This window comes from Monodelphis domestica, chromosome 3 (genome assembly GCF_027887165.1).
Source record: "Monodelphis domestica isolate mMonDom1 chromosome 3, mMonDom1.pri, whole genome shotgun sequence".
Taxonomy (NCBI): Eukaryota; Metazoa; Chordata; class Mammalia; order Didelphimorphia; family Didelphidae; genus Monodelphis; species Monodelphis domestica.
This window is the reverse complement of record NC_077229.1, coordinates 443,827,091-443,845,188: the sequence shown is the minus strand read 5'-3', so window position 1 is coordinate 443,845,188 and position 18,098 is coordinate 443,827,091. Positions and strand designations below refer to the sequence as shown.

General features: G+C 36.8%; 1 protein-coding gene across 5 annotated transcripts in view; it reads left to right on the top strand.

The window, feature by feature from the left end:
• The first annotated feature begins 11,722 nt into the window (after positions 1-11,722).
• The window catches only part of CPLANE1 (ciliogenesis and planar polarity effector complex subunit 1), a 175,073-nt gene continuing 168,697 nt past the window's right edge, over positions 11,723-18,098 (top strand). For 4 of the 5 annotated variants that reach the window (XR_008917859.1, XM_056824552.1, XM_056824554.1 and 1 more), the window contains exons 1-5: positions 11,738-11,948; positions 14,418-14,499; positions 15,363-15,498; positions 16,320-16,439; positions 16,612-16,844. Coding sequence is in view for 4 of the 5 variants with exons in the window: in XM_056824552.1 (XP_056680530.1) it covers positions 14,419-14,499; positions 15,363-15,498; positions 16,320-16,439; positions 16,612-16,844 (570 nt within the window). In the remaining variant the exon portion in view is untranslated. Of the gene's footprint in view, positions 11,949-14,417; positions 14,500-15,362; positions 15,499-16,319; positions 16,440-16,611; positions 16,845-18,098 lie in introns of all 5 variants that reach the window. The other variant, XM_056824553.1, reaches the window with a different exon arrangement.

The following is an 18,098-nucleotide window of genomic DNA, read 5'->3' as shown; positions in this document are numbered from 1 at the left end:
GAGGACACTGAAAAATTGTTTGTAGTTTTTTGTATCAGCAAAGCTCTGGATTTCTTCTGCCTTTTTTTCCCACCATCGGTCTTGCATCTTCCTGATCTCACGCTGTGCCATGGCTTGGAGAGACTTGAATCTGTTCTTTTTAGGAGCAGAGGGAACTAGGGAAGAATAGGCTGGAAAAGACTAGGAAAGAGAGGAGGGGTAGAGATGTGTAAAGGATACAATAAATGTTTTCAAGTATTTGAAAGAATATATTATGAAAGAGAAATTGGACTTGTTCACTTTGGCCTTAGGGATAAAACCTGTTGAGTTTAACATGTTCAATCAGCAAAATCAAAAATTGAGGGTGAGGGTAAGAAGGAAGTTTCATAAGGTCAATTTAGGCTTGATATCAGGAAAAATGTCTCAACAATTAAGAGTTGTCTAGAATTAGAATGGATGTCTACAAGCAGATGGTTCCTGAGATCTTGTCTACCTCTCAGAGACTATAATTTCTACTCTAGAACCATTTCTAGTAAGCCTTTCCTGATCCCTCCTACATGCTAGTTCTCTCCCTCCTAACCTACCTCCAGATTCCCTTTTTATCAACTTTATCAATCTGAAAGAATCTCAGAGTTGTCTAATTTGCACTTCTCTAATTATTCCTTATTTACCCCATTTTTAAAGTATGACTTTTGATAGCTTAGATTATCTAAGCCTTTATAAAATTAGAAAAAGAACAAATCTAATAATGTTCTGTGGCTTCATCATGTCATAGAGGTGACCTAAGGTCATCCCAACAAAGTAAAACTTAATAAATTCTGGAAAGGATCTGAGAGGAGCCCTAATTGTAGACTTAGTTTATTGTCCAAACAGTTCAGCTTGGAGGTACCCATCACCAAGGTGGCTGCAAAATCATGAATTTTTGAGTAGACACACTTATCTGCTTCCACTGCCTCAGCTACACCCTTGTGTATTACATTTCACATTTTTCCCAGAGTTCTCTGGTCCCCTTGAGGAGGTTTGAGGTATTTAGGCACCCTACCATTGGTTCTAGCCTTCCACCAATTGTGTTGCTCCAGAATGTAGGGGCTGGGTCCCCTTTGTCCCAAGTCTAGTTAATGACTGTCAGATTAGCTTTTATAAAAGGGGTATTTACTTCATAGATATAATCACAGATATACAAGCTTCTCCCCATCTTCAAATACCACTTCACTGTCTAGGGAAGAGAAAGGAGATTAGTTAACAGTTTAGCTCCATTCCCATAGAATACACAGTATTGATTCCAAGACAGAAGGTAAGGGTTTAAAAAAAAAAGAAGAAAAGGAACTAAGAAAGAGAAAAGAGAAAAAGGAGAAATAAGATAATAACCGATTACTTGACTAAGACGTAATTGAAGTGATAACAGTTTGAGAACAAAATTGACAACTAGTAAATGCCATTTAAAAAATTAAGTGATGAAAATTAAAAGTAAAATGTCCAAAAAATTGTCAAATTAGTATCTAAAAATTTATACTAATAAATTTTAAGATTCTAAAGGAAACAGATTATTGTTTATAGAACTTAAAATTGATATAACAGGTAGATAATATAAATAGCTCAATCATAGAAGAAGAAATGTCAAGTCACTGAAGAGCTACCGTAAAAAAAAAAAGTCATTGGGTCATTCAGTCAACAAGCATTTAATAAACCCCTACCTAGGAAATGTTCTCACCAGGAAACTCATCATCATGGAAATTGTGTCAGCTTTGGGACACAGAGTACTCTCTGTGGGTACAACCCCCCACCCCCACCCCAAGGGTTCCTTACTAGAAAGGTAGAGAGACTGCTACTCACCTCCCCTTCTCCCCTGGGCCCAATAACATTTTTTCCCATCCCTGCCCCTCTGCCCAGCAGTCAATGGGAGCACTTCCTCCCTCCCCCATGTAAGAGGGTGGGGCATGGCACACTGTCTCTGGAGGGGGCAGGGGATAGGCATGGCATGTGGTCTCTAAAAGGTTCACCATCTCTGGGCTATCTAATACCTGAAGTGAGATACATGAGATGGAGGAGAGGAAAACTCTGAGAGACACAATGCAGAGGATACAGACTTCATGATGGCAACCACCACCTTATTCCACTCAGATAAATGGGACACCTATAATCAGAGTGTGGAAATTGTCTGATCAATGGTAAATTTTCCTCATTTTCATTTCTCCCTTTTGTCCTTCAACATTGATCATTTTCTTTTTAAATTAGTATCACAGAGGTCCATTTATTAAAAAAGAGATCAATCCTGTTTTTGAGTTTTATGTTTCTTCATTTGCAAATAAAGGGTTGCAACAAAAGAGTTGTGTTTGGTTTTGGTATCTAGCCATACAGAAAGGATAGTTTGAGTCCTAGTTAAAAGTACCAGACTTTCTCCTGGCTTGTGGAGGAGCCAAACTAAGAGAGAATCTTATAGTTTTAATTATTAATAATTTTTAATATAAACTTTCAAAAAAAACCTAGATTCAGAGGGTTTTTTTTTTCTTTGCCCTATGCTAGAAAAACAAACACAGCTAAAGTATCATCTTGCTGTTTAGACTGTTGTGTGGCATTTTCCTATTCTCTATTTTCCCCCTCTTTGGATTCACGTGCAGAGAAAACTCTCTGTAAGAGTGATATCAAGGGTGGAAACTAGAGAAAAGAAACTACCTTGAAAGAAAAAAAAAAGATATAATTGGACCTAGCCAGTAATGCCCACTTTCCATTGTTGGTCTCTCACCTTCTACCCCAAAGCTATCCTCAGACAAACACAAAGGCTACCCTTGCAACAAATTAAGGCAAACAAAATAAATCCACACTTGCATGTTCCTCCATATTATCCTCTTTTACTTTTTCCCCTGCCCCACCTATTTACAAAGATGGAGGGGGGGGTGGTAAAGAAAAAAATGTGATCTGCAGTGGTAAGCTATAATTGTGTTGGTATGCTACCACTTTTTTGTCTTTCTTCACCTAGATTGGACCAGTCATTGGTTGTTATCTTCCACTCTCAATGTCGACATTTGTTTTGTTTCTAACTATTCCTTTCCCAATTCTACACTCTTTAAAAATATCACCTCTTGGGGGCAGCTGGGTAGCTCAGTGGATTGAGAGTCAAGCCTAAAGATGGGAGGTCCTAGATTCAAATTTGACCTCAAACACTTCCCAGCTGTGTGACCCTGAGCAAGTCACTTGACTCCCATTGCCTAGCCCTTACCACTCTTCTGCCTTGGAGCCAATACACAGTTTCAAATAAAAAATATATATATCACCTCTTCCTTCCTCTCTCTTTTCTCTGTTTCCCTGTTAAGTTTAATTTATTTCTAAACCAATTTTTTTGCTTGTCAAGTAGTGCCAAGCTAGCTACATCACAATACAGTTATCCAGTATTTATGTCTAGTTCAAATGAAGTTGATGAAATGCCTGCTTCCCTTCTACCTCCATGTTTGTATCCTCTTTTTATTGAACTGAATTTCTTACAAAATAATGTTTTTCCCCCTCTTCATTCTTTCCCTAATGTATTTCTTTCCCACTTCTGTTCCTTTCATCTCTACCAGAAGAACAGAACAAAATCAAACAGAACAAAAACAAAAGACTGTGTCTTTTTTAACTCCTGTAACCTTTAAAGACACTAATTCTGAAAGGATGTTTTATCACTGTTCTCCATTAGAATATAAGCACTTTGTCAACATTTAGCTTCTTCTGATCATGCAAATAGATATTGTATATATATATATATATGCATATATATATTTATTTAAAACCCTTACCTTCCATCTTATAATCAATACTGTGTATTGGTTCCAAAGCCAAAGAGTGGTAAGGGCTAGGCAATGGGGGTTAAGTGACTTACTCAGGGTCACACCACCATGCGAATATATTTATTTATCTTTTTAGGTATCTCTTGTCTTTTGTGTTTGCATTTCAAAGATTCTACCTCTCTTTGATCTTTTATTTTTTAAACAATTTTTTTGTTTTTAAATGTAATTTTACAGTTTTAATTATTAAAAAATATATTTTCTTTCCCTCTCTACTTCCAACTGACCAAAATGAAAAACAAAAACAAAATCCTTATAATAATTATGCATAATCAAGCAAGACAAATCCCCACATTTGTCATGACCAAAAATATATATCTCATTCTAAACCCTGACTCCATCATTTCTCTGTCATGAAATATGCTTCTTCATTGGTCCTCTGGATTCATGGTTAGTCTTTGCATTGATCAAAGTCTTTTAAAATGTCCTATCTTTACAAAGTTATTATTGTATAAATTGTTTTTCAGGTTTTCCTTATGTTTTTCTGCATAAACGCTTAGAAATCTTCCAATGTTTTTCTGAAACCTTTTCATGATTTCTTATGGGACAATAGTATCCTATTACATGAATATAACATAATAATCTTTTAGCATTCTTCAATGAATAAATAATACCTTCCCTCCTCCTTTAGTTTCTTGTTCTTTGGAATAACAAAAAAGCTGTTATAAATGTTTTTATAGTCTTGGGTCATTTTCTTCTTTCATTGATTTCTTTGATTAGAAGCCTACAAATGGCAAAACTGGGTGAAAGGGAATGCACAATTTAAGACTTCTTGGCCATAGTTCTAAGTTGTTTTCCAGGATAGATAGAACAATTCATAGGATTAGAGCCCTTTCTTATCAGATTAGGGGTAAAACAATGATGTTTATTGCCACAACTACTATTTGGCATAGTCAAGAAATACCACCTAAAGCAATAAGACAAGGGGGAAAAGCTTGAAGGACTAAGCATAAAGAAAGAAGAATTTAAATTGCTGCTTTTTTTTTTTCTCAAGATGATATAATGTTGTACTTGGGAAACTCTAGAGAGTGTGCAAATATTCAGTGCTTTTCCTTTCATTCATTCAATTATCTGGATTTTACCAATGTAGGAGTTCCCTACATTGACAAATCATATATATTGTGACCCATCCTTTGATTGCCATCCATATGTTGTGCAACTCTTGTCCATGTTGTCACTTGGCCCCCAAGTGAGCCCTAAGGGGTTGCTCACCCAATGAAAGAAGCTTTCCTCATTTTTTTCAGACACTTAGAAGGAACCAGAGAAGTTGTCAATCCATGCTCCTGCTACATAATCAGCCCATTTTCTTTCTTTTTATATGATTGCTTGATGATGTCTTTTATCTCTGTTATTTGGAATTCTTCTATGGTTTTATGTAGCAACCTACTCACAAACTACCATGTGATTCTCCATTACTCTCTGATACTCATTTTCACTTCACCACATAGTCTATGTTTCATTGCTATATGACAAGAGTGGTAGGTTGAAAAGATGGGCCTTTGATCTTATGGGAAACTCTGGGTCAGTAAAGGACCTGTGCGGGTTCCCAAGGGCATTCTCCTCCTCCTGTGAAATTCTAGGTCCAACTCTCTCACTTTGAACTGTCCATTCCAGATATATAGACTAAAGGAGAAGCTCTGTTGGCAGCCCAGCCAAATGCATGTTGCAATATGAACTTTAGACATAATTTATCTTTTAGACTTTTAGTGTATCTAGTCTTTTAGTCTTTCATTTGTGAAAAGATAGGCCAAAATTTTTGGAATAATATTTTAGATCTTTTCCAGAGACCTCTGTAGTGTTCAGAGTTGTAATGAAATTATCACAATGTCATCCACAAATGGGAATTTCTTTTTTTTTTAATTTAATTAGTCAATTTAGAACCTTTTTCCTCGGTTCTTTCCCTCCACTCCCCCCACCCCCTCCTGTAGCCAATGTGAAATTCCACTGGGTTTTACATGTGTCCTTGATCAAAGCCTATCTCCATATTATGCTTGCACTAGGGTGATCACTTAGAGTCTACATCCCCAATCATTTCCCCATCGACCCATGTGATCAAGCAGTTGTTTTTCTTCTATGTTTCTGCTCCCACAGTTCTTTCTCTGGAGGTGGATAGTGTTCTTTCTCATAAGTCCCTCAGAATTATTCTGGATCATTCTATAGCTGCTAGTAGAGAAGTCCATTACATTCGATGGTACCACAGTGTATCAGTCTCTGTGTACAACATTCTCCTGGTTCTGCTCCTCTTGCTCTGCATCAATTCCTGGAGGTCCTTCCAGTCTTCATGAAATTCCTCCACTTTATTATTCCTTTCAGAACAATAGTATTCCATGACTAATATATACCACAATTTGTTCAGCCATTTCCCAATTGATGGGCATCCCTTCATTTTCCAATTTTTTGCCACCACAAAGAGCGCAACTATGAATATTCTTGTACAAGTCTTTTTCCTTATTATCTCTTTGGGGTACAAACCCAGCAGTGCTATAGCTGGATCAAAGGGCAGGAAGTCTTTTGTCGCCCTTTGGGCATAGTTCCAAATTGCCCTCCAGAATGGTTGGATCAGTTCACAACTCCACCAGCAGTGAATTAGTATTCCAACTTTGCCACATCCCCTCCAGCATTCATTACTTTCCTTTGCTGTCATGTTAGCCAATCTGCTAGGTGTGAGAAGGTGATACCTCAGAGTTGTTTTGATTTGCATCTCTCTGATTATAACAGATTTAGAATACTTTTCCATGTGCTTATTAATAGTTTTGATTTCTCTAACTGAAAATTGCCTATTCATGTCCCTTGCCCATTTTTCAATTGGAGAATGGCTTGATTTTTTTGTACAATTGATTTTAGCTCTTTATACATTTGAGTAACTATACCTTTGTCAGAAGCTTTTGTTATGAAGATTGTTTCCCAATTTGTTGCTTCCCTTCTAATTTTGGTTGCATTGGTTTTGTCATAAATTGGAATTTCTAGAACAAGGATTCTTCACTTTTTGTGTGTTATGGACTTCTTGGGAAGTTTACTGAAGCCTATGGACCCCCCCTTTTAGAATAATAATTTATTTGTTTAAAAACCCCTTACCTTAGGTTCAAATCTGGCCTCAGAAACTTCCTACCTGTGTGACTCTGGGGAAGTCACTTAACTGGCAATGCCTATCCGTTACCACTCTTCCCCCTTGGAGCCAATTTTGGTTCCAAGGGGGAAGTTAAGGGTTTAAAAACAACAACAACAAACAAACAAAAAACCCTAACCTTCTGTCTTAGTATCAACCCTAAGACAGAAGAGTGATAAGGGCTAGATAACCAGGGTTAAATGACTTGCCTGGGGTCACACAGGTCTGAAGTATCTGAGGCCAAATTTGAAACCAGGTTCTTCTGGCTCCTGGCCTGGCATTCTATCCACTGTGCTACCTAGCTGCCCAAGAATAATGTTTTAAAATGGATCAAGTACATAAGATTATAAAGGAAAACAATGATATGATATATCATATTTTTGTGTATAACACACAAAAATGATATAATACAGTTGTCCAAATATAAAAAAAGTACATGATATCCAAGTTAAGAAGATCTGAATTTAGAACAAAACATACTACATTTCATTTTCTTTCTTTTTGTTGTTGTTTGAGATCTCTTCTATAAAATGAACAATATGGAAACATGCTTTACATGATTGCACATATAAATTCTATATTGAATTGCTTACTCTATCAGGGATGGGGAGGGGAGGGAGAGAATTTGGAACTTAATATTTAACAAAAATAAATGCTGAAAATTGTTTTTACATGTAATTGGGGGAAAATAAAATATAAAATGTATTTATAAAATTTTAAAAATTTAAAAATAAATTTTCTTTTTTTTTTTAAACCCTTACCTTTCATCTTGGAATCAATACTGTACATTGGCTCCAAGGCAGAAAAGTGGTAAGGGCTAGGCAATGGGGGTTAAGTGACTTGCCCAAGTTCACACAGCTAGGAAGTGTCTGAGGTCAGATTTGAACCTAGGACCTCCCATCTCTGGGCTGTGAATTTTTAAATCTCCATCTTGGTATAGCACCAAAAAATTGTGCACACCCACACTACACGGGCATGTGCTAGTCAATGACAAATCATAAACAACTAACTGCCCACCTTGGCTGTCCTAAGCCAAGCTTGAGCCACAATTGGCACTTGTGAGGCACAGGAAGTGATGGAGAGAGAAGCCTCAGAAATTCACTCACTTCCTGTAGACAGGATGAGAAGCCAGTTTGTGTTAGAAGCTTGAACAGAGAGGAGGCCCGCAGACAGCTTCCCTTCAGATTGGTCACATGAGTCAAGGACTGATTCCTTCCACCTTGGCCCTTTGGGCCTAAACTCCCTCTGCCTTGGTCAGAGGTTGAGTAACCCCTTTCCCTTTTCTCCTCTCTCCTCTCCCTCTCCTTTTCCCTACTCCCATTGTGATTAAACCTCCATAAACTCCATTCTGACTTGAGTGTTTCATTTTAGGAATTTCATAAGTAAATTCCTTGGCGCCCATTGTTCAATATTATAATAATCTTAAAAAGTGAAAATTTTCACTACAACAGGGCCTAGCTCTCAATCCACTGAGCTATCCAGCTGCCCCCTTAAAAAAAATTCTATAGGATTCTATAGGATCTCATCACCTATAGGGAATCTTTTTGACCCAAACTCTAAGGTGCATCTCTTCAATCACTATAGTGAATGGAGGAACATACATCTCTCTATTTTATATCTATCCTAATGCTTATGTTTCAGAAATTGTTGATTAGATATTTTCTAAGCATCTGGAATGATTGGGATGTGTAACCAGGAAACATCTTATTGTTGAAGAGTCTATATGGTGATATTATATCGTAACGACTCAAATAGCTTTTTAAAAAATTTAAAAAATTTTACAAACAATAATGAGAATGGGATATTTTTGTTCTTTGCATCTTTCAAAAATGGCAAAGATATGGTCCATTATTCAATATCATTTTTTGAAGGTTTGATTTTTCCCCACTAATGCCCCCATTAGAAATACTCTCAAGTTATTTATATATGATTCAAGTAAAAATTTTGGATGAGGTAGTTATTTATTTCTCTTCTCTCAATTGATTTTATTCAGAGATCTGAGATTTTTTCCATATCTTTGTTATTAATATCTCCTTCAGATACATTGTATTTGGTCCCTTAAAATTCTCACACTTCTGTCCCCTCAAACAGAAATTCCTTCTATATACACTTGGTTTAATCTGGCTGCTTTTTTATAATTTTTGTTCTCTTCCATACTATTTCTACTTTTATAAGGTATTGTAATCTTTAAGTTCATATGTACTGGTTTCACAGTCCTTGAATAAGAGAAAAATTTGTTATAATGATTTCTGAAAATCCTTTCCATTTTTCTTTGATCTTTCAGTTTTCATCCTTGAATGCACTTGGGATGACTTTGCTTAGTTGAATTGCTTGTCAAACTTTCTTTAAACTAATTTTACCTTCCACAGATTCTATTTTATGAGCTGATTCTTCTCATTCTTCTGTCATCATACATCATTCTTGATAAGCTTTTATGAAGTTTATATTCTAAACTGGTGTTACCTTTGGCAGTTAATGTCCTTTTTTTTTTTTAACATGTAAATCAGATGTTTGCTGTCTAAAGTACTTTCTGGGCTCATTAAGTCTCTAAGTCTCCTTGTTGTGGCAATTAATTGGTTAAACCTGTGGATAAAACAATTAAAGACAATTTCAATGTCATTTCTATTTCCATTTCCCATTTTTGATGTTCAATTACTAGTTTAATTTTTTTGTTAAGCTTTTCAATTATATTATATATGTCCTCCTCCTTGTTCCTCTTCCTCTCCTCCTTTCTTCTTCTTTCTTCCTCTCCTTTTCCTCCTTTTCCTCCTCCTCCTCCTCCTCCTCATCTTTCTTCTTTTCCTCCTTCTTTCAGACATTTCGTAGCTGTGTGATCCTGGGTAAATCAGCCCTTATTGTCTTATGCCTTAGAATCAATATTTAATCTAAGAGAGAAGATAAAAGCTTTTAAAAACCCCAACCAAATAGCTTATTCTAATATTAACTTTGAGAAATTCATGGGCTGACTATACATAGACAGCTGATTGAGGGTTAACTCCCACATCACTAATGAATTTTTCTTGTAAAAATATAATATATTTTGTTTTATAGGATATTATTTAGTGCTTACCACATTCAGGACATAGCAAATTTTTCACAGACAGTGGTGTAAATCTTCTCTTTAACATTGAAGACTTTGGCCTGATTCCTTTTTTTTTTACCATACTTTCCCATGTATTTCACCCTTTCCCCCCCCTACCTTTCCATGAAGTTATCAGGCATCATAGTGCTTTCAGATTTAATTTTTAGTCTTAAGTTTGTTATAAAATTTCTTAAACTCTATCAATGTATAAATTATTATTTAAAATCCTCTTGAATCATAGCTTAATGCTTTGTTGGGGAAAGGAATCAATAGATGGGGAAGCCACATTCTAAACAGAGGAAAGAACAGAGAGAAGGGGGAAATGATAGGAAATGACATTGTGAAAGCAGGTGTGTGTATGTGTGTGTGTATGTATGTATGTATGTATGTGTGTGTGTGTGTGTGTAAAACTAAAGAGCCTTAAACAAGTCAAATACTTTTGGTAGACAGGGAAACTCAGGATTGTGAGGCGAGAAGCAGGAGATGAAGAAGTAGGTGGCTGAAGGAGGAAGAGATATAAAAGAGAAGGTGGAAGAGGAGAAAGTGGGATGAAGAAAAGGAGAAAAAGGAGAAAACTAGCAGAACTGAGAAGAGAGGAGGAGGAGGTATTGAGATGCTCCCCTGGGAAGCAGAGAAGAATGAGGAGCAGGAGGAGAAGAGAGACCCCCAAGGAGATAGACAGAAAGAGTGGGAGAAGGCAAAGGGAGAAACTAGAGAGGATAAAAGGAAGGAAGAACAGATGTCTAGAAGAAGAGGAGGGGGAGTGATGGTGTGTATGGAGAAAGCGTATCTGGCATTTCCCAAGGTGCCAAGCAGAAAAGAGAACATGGGAAGGTCGAGGAAATAAGTTTGCTTTTGGGAAACTTCCAAAGTCCTTTACTGACTCAGCCTTCCACAACAGCAAAAGCTCATCTTTTTTTTTTTTTTAAACATTTTACTATTGTTATATGGCAATGAAATATTGAATGTAATTGCCGCCAATGAAGTAAAAATGAGAATCATAGATGGCAATAGAGAATCACATGAAAGATGTGAATAGGCTACAACACAGAAGCAAAGAACTCAAATAACAGGAATAAAAGATGTCATCAAGCAATTGTATAAGAAAGCAGGCTGATTATGTGTTAAGAGCATGAATGTGGGGAAGAGAAGGCTGAGGCTTATGAGAGGAGGGAGGGAGGGAAAGTAAATGAGAGGGAGGAGGGGAGGAGGATGGAGGAGAAAGGAGGGGTAGGGATGAAGAAGAGGAGGGAGCGAAAGGATGGATGAGGGAGGATGAAAGAGGAAAGGAGGGAGAAGGCCAGGATAGGGAACGTAGGTGTTGGAAGAGGGAAAAGAGAAAAAGGCAAAAGGTATGGAGATGGATGCGCAGGGAAGAGGAGGAAGATGGAGGAGGATGGGAAGAGGGGAGAAGAATGGGAGGGAGGAAGGGAGGAGGATGGGGAGAAGGAAGAAGGATAGGAGGAGGAAGTGAGGGAGGAGATGGGGAGGGAGGGAAAAAATGGGAAGCAGGGGGCAGGATGAGAGAGGAAAGGGAGAAGGGAGGAGGATGGAAAGAAGGGAGAAGAATGGGAGAGAAGTAGTAAGGAGGGTAGGGAGAAGGGAGGAGGATGAGAGGGAAGGAGGAAAATGGGAAGAAGAGAAGATGATGGGAGAGGGAACGAGGGAGGGGGAGAGGGAGGGAGGGAGGGAGGGGAAGAGGGAGGGAGGGAGGGACCCCGGCCTTTGGGACTCTCTGAGCATGCGCAGCGGCTTTGGCTCTGTGGCGTCTGGGAGGTGGCTGCGGGTGCCAGGGCAGACGGAGGCTGGAGGCGGGAAGCGGGTAGTTGGGCCTGGGATCTGCGCCCAGGAGAAACCGGGGTCCTGTGTCCGCTCAGTTTTTCTGCTGCCTGCGCAGAGATCGCTCCGAGGCTCTTGGGTTGCCTTTTCCGGCCTGTGCCTGTGGTCACCCCACCCCGGCCTGGTAAGTCTCCCAGGCCTCGATCGCCCCGTCTCCTCCCCCTAACCTCCATTCTCCTCCCCGCTCTCCTGTTGGACCCGGAGCCCTCCTGACCTCTGCATCCGTTCCCCTTCCCATCCCCCCTCCACCCCCCCCCCCCTCCCATACATCCCTGCCCCTGGAGGGATCCTAGCCCTGGGCCTAGAGTCAGGGAGACCTGAGTTCAAATCCCACGTCAGACTCTAGGTGACCCTGGGCCAGTCACCGAAACAGTCTGCCTCGGTTTCCTCTTCTGTAAAATGGGGATCATGGTGACACTCCCAGGGTTCTTGTGAGGATTCAAAGAAATGCTATTTGTGCCTCATTTGTAAAGCGCTTAGCACATAGTAGGCACTATAATAAAGAAATGCTTCTTCCCTTCTACGTTCTCCATCTTCCTCCAAGACCCTGCCACTCTCACCTTTCCGACTGCTTCCTTCATCCAATCGCACCTTATCGTTTTAAGCAAATTTATTTATTTTGCATTGTCTATTTCATTATGAAATTATTCATCTATAAACATTTCCATAAACAAAAGAAAATACATATTGCATGTTGAAACGGCTACGTTTTCTTTGTTTCTTAAAAAGCCTTAAATTTATTGGTTCGATTGAAAAAAATGACCTACTCTGATCCCCTTTTTGTTTTCTTCGGTGTTTATTAAATTCATGCTTTTTCAATTTATTATTATCATTATTTTTTGCATTTGTCATTTACTGGTTAACTTGCCGATTCCCTTCTCCTTTGTAACAAAGAATAATTGAGCAAAAGAAATGAACACGTTGACCATATCCAAACAACCATGTTTCATTCAAATAAGATGTATGCTTCCCGGACTGCAAGGAGGAGGGAGGAATGGATGCTTCCTAGCCAGTAGCCCCTTGTCCCCACCCCATTCCCATCCAACCCCCCCCCCCAGTAACTAGGCAAGCACCCTGATCTCTGCTAATTGGTTTGTGGGGTTTGCCTCTGGACTCGGCTCAAATCGCACATAGGAGCCTTTTCTCCTCCTCCTTCCTGCATGTTGATGCCTTCCCTTTCAGATTACCTTCAGTTCACTCTATCTATTTTTTTCATGTCGTCCCCCCCCCATTAGAATAGGTGCTCCTAGAGTACAAGGCTTTTTTTGGGGGGGGGTATCCAGTGCTTGGCTCATTGCCTACCTTAATATATTAAATGCTTGTGAGCTTACTAACAAGGACCCTTTTGACCCTAAAGGTATAGATAGGGTGCCTGTAACATTCACCCAGGTCTCTGGTATAGATGTCTGACCACAGAAATGGTTTAATCTCAGTATCTTTTCTTCTCTCTTTACTACTATCCCAGCTTTCCCTTCTTGCCCAGAGCAGAGCTTGGTTCCCAGTAGTGTGTGTTCTCCCTGGAGTGACATGTAAATGGGCCATGTTTTCCAGAAGAAAAACTGTTACCTTATTCTAAGCAAATCAGCAGGCCCTTAGCAAACCTACAAATTAGGCATTTCAGAATCTAAAAAGAGGGCTACCTGTAGTGAATAGATTTTGTTCTGGAATAAAAAGCCTACCAGATGATTATATTTCAATCTGTGCAGAATAAGACTACGTCTTAGAATCTTTTGTGGCACAAACCACTTATGAACATGGATTATTTATTGTAAATTGTATTTGCTAGTTTAAGTAAAGACAATGTTTCTCTGTAGTATGGGTTAAAGTCTTAATATTTTATTATTTGTATCTTATTCTAACTTTTTTCATAATGAAGTTTATTTTGGGAACACTAATTTTTTTCCTCACTGAAATTGACTATTGTTGCAATTCTGAAACATTAATTTCTATCAACAACAAAAATATCTTGAAAACTATGTGTAGTGTATGTGCTACAGTAAGCTGTAGATAGTCTGTTTTTTTCTGTAAAATGTTGTTTTCCCTTGACTAAAATCAATAAAAATGAATATTTCATTAGCTCACTTTTTTTGTTCAGTATTTGTGCTTATGATTTTACCCTTTATTTTGTAGGAAGATAGTCATGAAAATAAAAAAGGTTTTATACAATTGAAAAACTGTAGTACATACTATAAAGATAAAAATATTAAGCATTGAAATTGCTTTTGAATAATCCTTTAGGAAAGTAATAGATATGAAAGAGGCTTGAATATATATTATTGAAATATATATATATTATATGCATAATATATATTGAGTTTATATATGTTTCACTCCTCAGAAAAGTATTTGTTTTTTCTGGAGGCTAGAGGTTGATAGGAAGTGGGGGGGCATGGTAGACATCATTTGTCAAGATGTGTTGAGTAAAAAGGAGTCTACCCCCAAATCCTGAACAGCTCCTATATATGTGAAATACAGATATACAAATAACCTCATGAAAATGAGGAGTTATTTGTTGTTTTTATACCACTCATTATTCATTAAGGCATCTTGTAATCTTTTCCTAATTATTTTGTTCATTAATATTCTTGACAAGCATGGAGGTTAAACTAGAAGTTTTATTATCGACAAGTATCAGACAGAAAAAACCTTGGCCTCGAATTTCCTGGCTCGGACAGGTAAGTATTTCTTTTCATTCACATAAATATATGTGTATTTGTTAAATTTTTTTTATATAAGTGTGTGTGTTTACATTTAAGATAAAATGAGATGATTAAAATACCATTTCACTTGAAATAAAAATATTTATCTTTGAAGTAAATTAGCAGGCAGACTATTTTGCTTATAGATATTAGTTCTTTTTTTTTTTTTAAATCCTTACCTTCCTTCTTGGAATCAATACTGTGCATTCAGAAAAGGAGTGCATTGGCTTTGCTAGGCTGACAAAAAAAGGTTCCTAACTCAAAAGAGGTTAAGAACTCATGGAACAGTATAGAGAATTCTTTTAGTCGGGAAGATCTAGGTTGGAATCCTGCCTCTGACATTTAACATTGGCTTTCATCAAATCTTTTGATATCCTTGAACCTTAATTTCCTCATCTCCAAGGTAGGAATAATAATAGCACCTCATGGGATTATTGTGAAACTCAAATGAGATAATAAATATAAAATGCTTTTCATCCCTTAAAGTATTAAATAAATTTTAGTTGTATGGTATGTAGAAGACCCCATTGAAATTCAAAACTACAAATTGCATGAAATTTTTAAATCAACAATTAAAAAGTTACAAACTAGCAAATGAGATGTTGGAAAAAATACTTTAATACTTAATACAACAAAGATACTTTGATTTATTAAGATAGTTTTCAGTTTTTGTCGTGTTATGTCCATTATACAATTTCTGATTACAATATGAAATCAGTCTCAAATAGGATTTCATCTTCTTTCTTGACCCCATTTTTATTGGTGCCACTATAATTAGAATATATGAAGGGATAATTCTGCTTGGCACTTTAGTGTCTTCAGTTTTTTTTCTTCCACAGGAAAAGGAAGCTATTTTCCTTTTGGATGATAGGCATGTAAATGAAATTAATTTGCCATCTGGAAAGACAAAGAAGAAAATTCCTCGTCTACAGCTTTTGCTGAAAAATGTTGTCATCTTAACAACTTCCAGTAATGGTTAAGTATTACTGAAATTTTTAAAGACTAAATTAATTTGATTTTGGAAAGTCATTTAAATCAGGAAGACCTAGTTTCAAATGTTACCTCTGACACTTACTGGCTATGTGACTCTGATGAGGTCACTTAACTTCTTAGTGTTCTAATCAATTCTTTAAGATTATAAATTGCAGAGTAGGTGCCATTCTGCCTTGGTAGAGAGTTTCCTTATTGGGATTTTCCTTTGGAAAAATAAGTTTCAATTTGTAATAATTTATAATTCAATTAGTAGAAAATATTAAAGCATTTTAATAACAGCATTATCATACAAAACACACTTTTATATTGGTCATTGTTGTAAGCAAACTCATACATAACCAAAACCTCAAAATAAAACCATAAATACACTGATGTGAAAAACAACTCAGTTCTTTCTCTGTAGATATTATTCCCCATAATAAGTCGTTTAGGATTGTCCCAGATCATTGCAGAGAGTAGCCAAGTTTTCACAGATAATCATCATCCAATATTGCTGTTATTGTATACAATGTTCTCCCAGGTATGCATATTTTGCTTTGCATTAGTTCCTGCAGATCTTTCAAGCTTTTTCTGAAATTACTTTGCTTATCTTTTCTAATAGCACAATAATATTCCATTACCAGCATGTACCACAATTTGTTTAGTCATTCTCCAATTGATGGACATCCCCTTAATTTCCAATTCTTTGCCACTACAAAAAGAGCAGCTATAAATATTTTTGTACAAGTGGTCCTTTCCCCCTTTTTATTATCTCTTTGGGATTCAGACCCAGTAATGGTAAATACTTTTCTTTTTGAAAACAGATGCTTGGCTAGCTGGAATACTTAACACTGGTGAAATTTTTCTTTGGAATAAAGATCATGACTGCTTGAAAACTGTATCTGCAACTGAAGAATCTAAGACACTGATAACGGCAGCCTTAGGTAGGAATATCTTAATTGTATTTTGAGTGTTTTTTTTCTTTTTAATATATATTAAATGTATCAGGAATTTCTAGTTGGTAGGGCAGAAATATTGGTAAATAAAAAAAGTATATTTTGTAGATCTGGGGAATGAATTTGGCCTTCTGTTGAATGTTTTTCTTTTCTCCTCCAGAAAGTTCTCTGAGACTCTATATCTATATATCAGGAGATGGGAAAAGAATTCTGCTTGCCATACCTTCTGGATTCATCTTACTATGGGAATGTTTGGAGTCCAAGAATATTTTATATTCCAAAAATTCTTCACTTTTGGGCCAGTGGTCACAAATCAAACCTGAAGAATCAGTTATTTTGCCTTCTTCTGAAGATAAAGAAGCTGTAGTGGATGCTATTTTTATAAGAAATGAGGTAAATTCAAAATTTGGCAGATATTATGTGATTTGAAATTGAAGAAAAAGTTAGTTATGATATCTGTTTTAGCAAGATGTGTAGAATTTCAGTTATATATTGGAATGATAATTAAGATCATTAGCTATATGAAAAGATTTCAACATTTCTTGCCCACAGTTCTTTGAATATTGAAAAGAATATCGTTTAGACTTGCAATATATATTTTTTTGGTATTACCTTCAATAGCACCTGTAATAGTACAGGATTAACTGGATTAAGGCTGCTAAGAAGTAACTCATATTTAGTTTGAAATATGTTTTTAAAATTATGTTGTTTGAGTCTTTTTTTTTTAAACCCTTACCTTGCATCTTAGAATCAATACTATGTATTAGTTCTAAGGCAGAAGAGTGGTAAGGTCTAGGCAATGGGGGTTAAGTGACTTGCCCAGGGTCACAGAGCTGGGAAGTATCTGAGGCCAGATTCGAACCTCTCTAGGCCTGGTTCTCAATCCACTGAGCTACCCAGCTGCCCCCTTATTGTTTGAATTCTAAGACCCCCTTAGCTCAGATTTTCTTATGCTAAGTATATACTATGCCTTTTTTTTTAAAAAACAAAAATTCTGTTGATTAAAAATATTTTCCCCAATGCACCTCCCTCCTAGAGAACTACCCCTTTTGCTAAAGAATTTAAAAAGGAAGAAAAAACCAGTTGTGCAAAACGAACGGATATGTCAAAAAAGTCTGACATTGTATGTAGCATTCCATACCTGTAGAACCTTAGAGAACTTTTGCAAAGGAACCATTTCTCCTCTTGAGAGCCAGTCGTTTTGTAGCTTTCAATTACTGTTTTGTCATTATTGTTCTCTCCATTTACATTTTTTGTATCATTGTATGTGTTGTTTTCCTGGTTCCAGTTGCTTGACTTTTTACCAGTTCATATTAGTCTATTTTTCATATTTGTCCTGTCTTCAGTGTATTAATATTCTGTTACATTCATTATCAGAAATTGTTGTCATTCCCTAGTTGATTGGCATCAACTTTGCTTCCAGATGTTTGTTTCCACAGAGAAAATGCTGCTTTAAATATTTTGGCATGTATGGGATATTTTTTTTTGTCATTTACCTCCTTGGGGTATATCCTAAACAGTATAATCTCTGGGTCAAAGAGTATAGACATTTTAGTCATTTTCTTTGCATAGATCCCAAATGGCTATACCTGTTCACAACTCTTATCAAAAATTTTTCCTACTGCTTTAATTGAAGGGATAGATAAA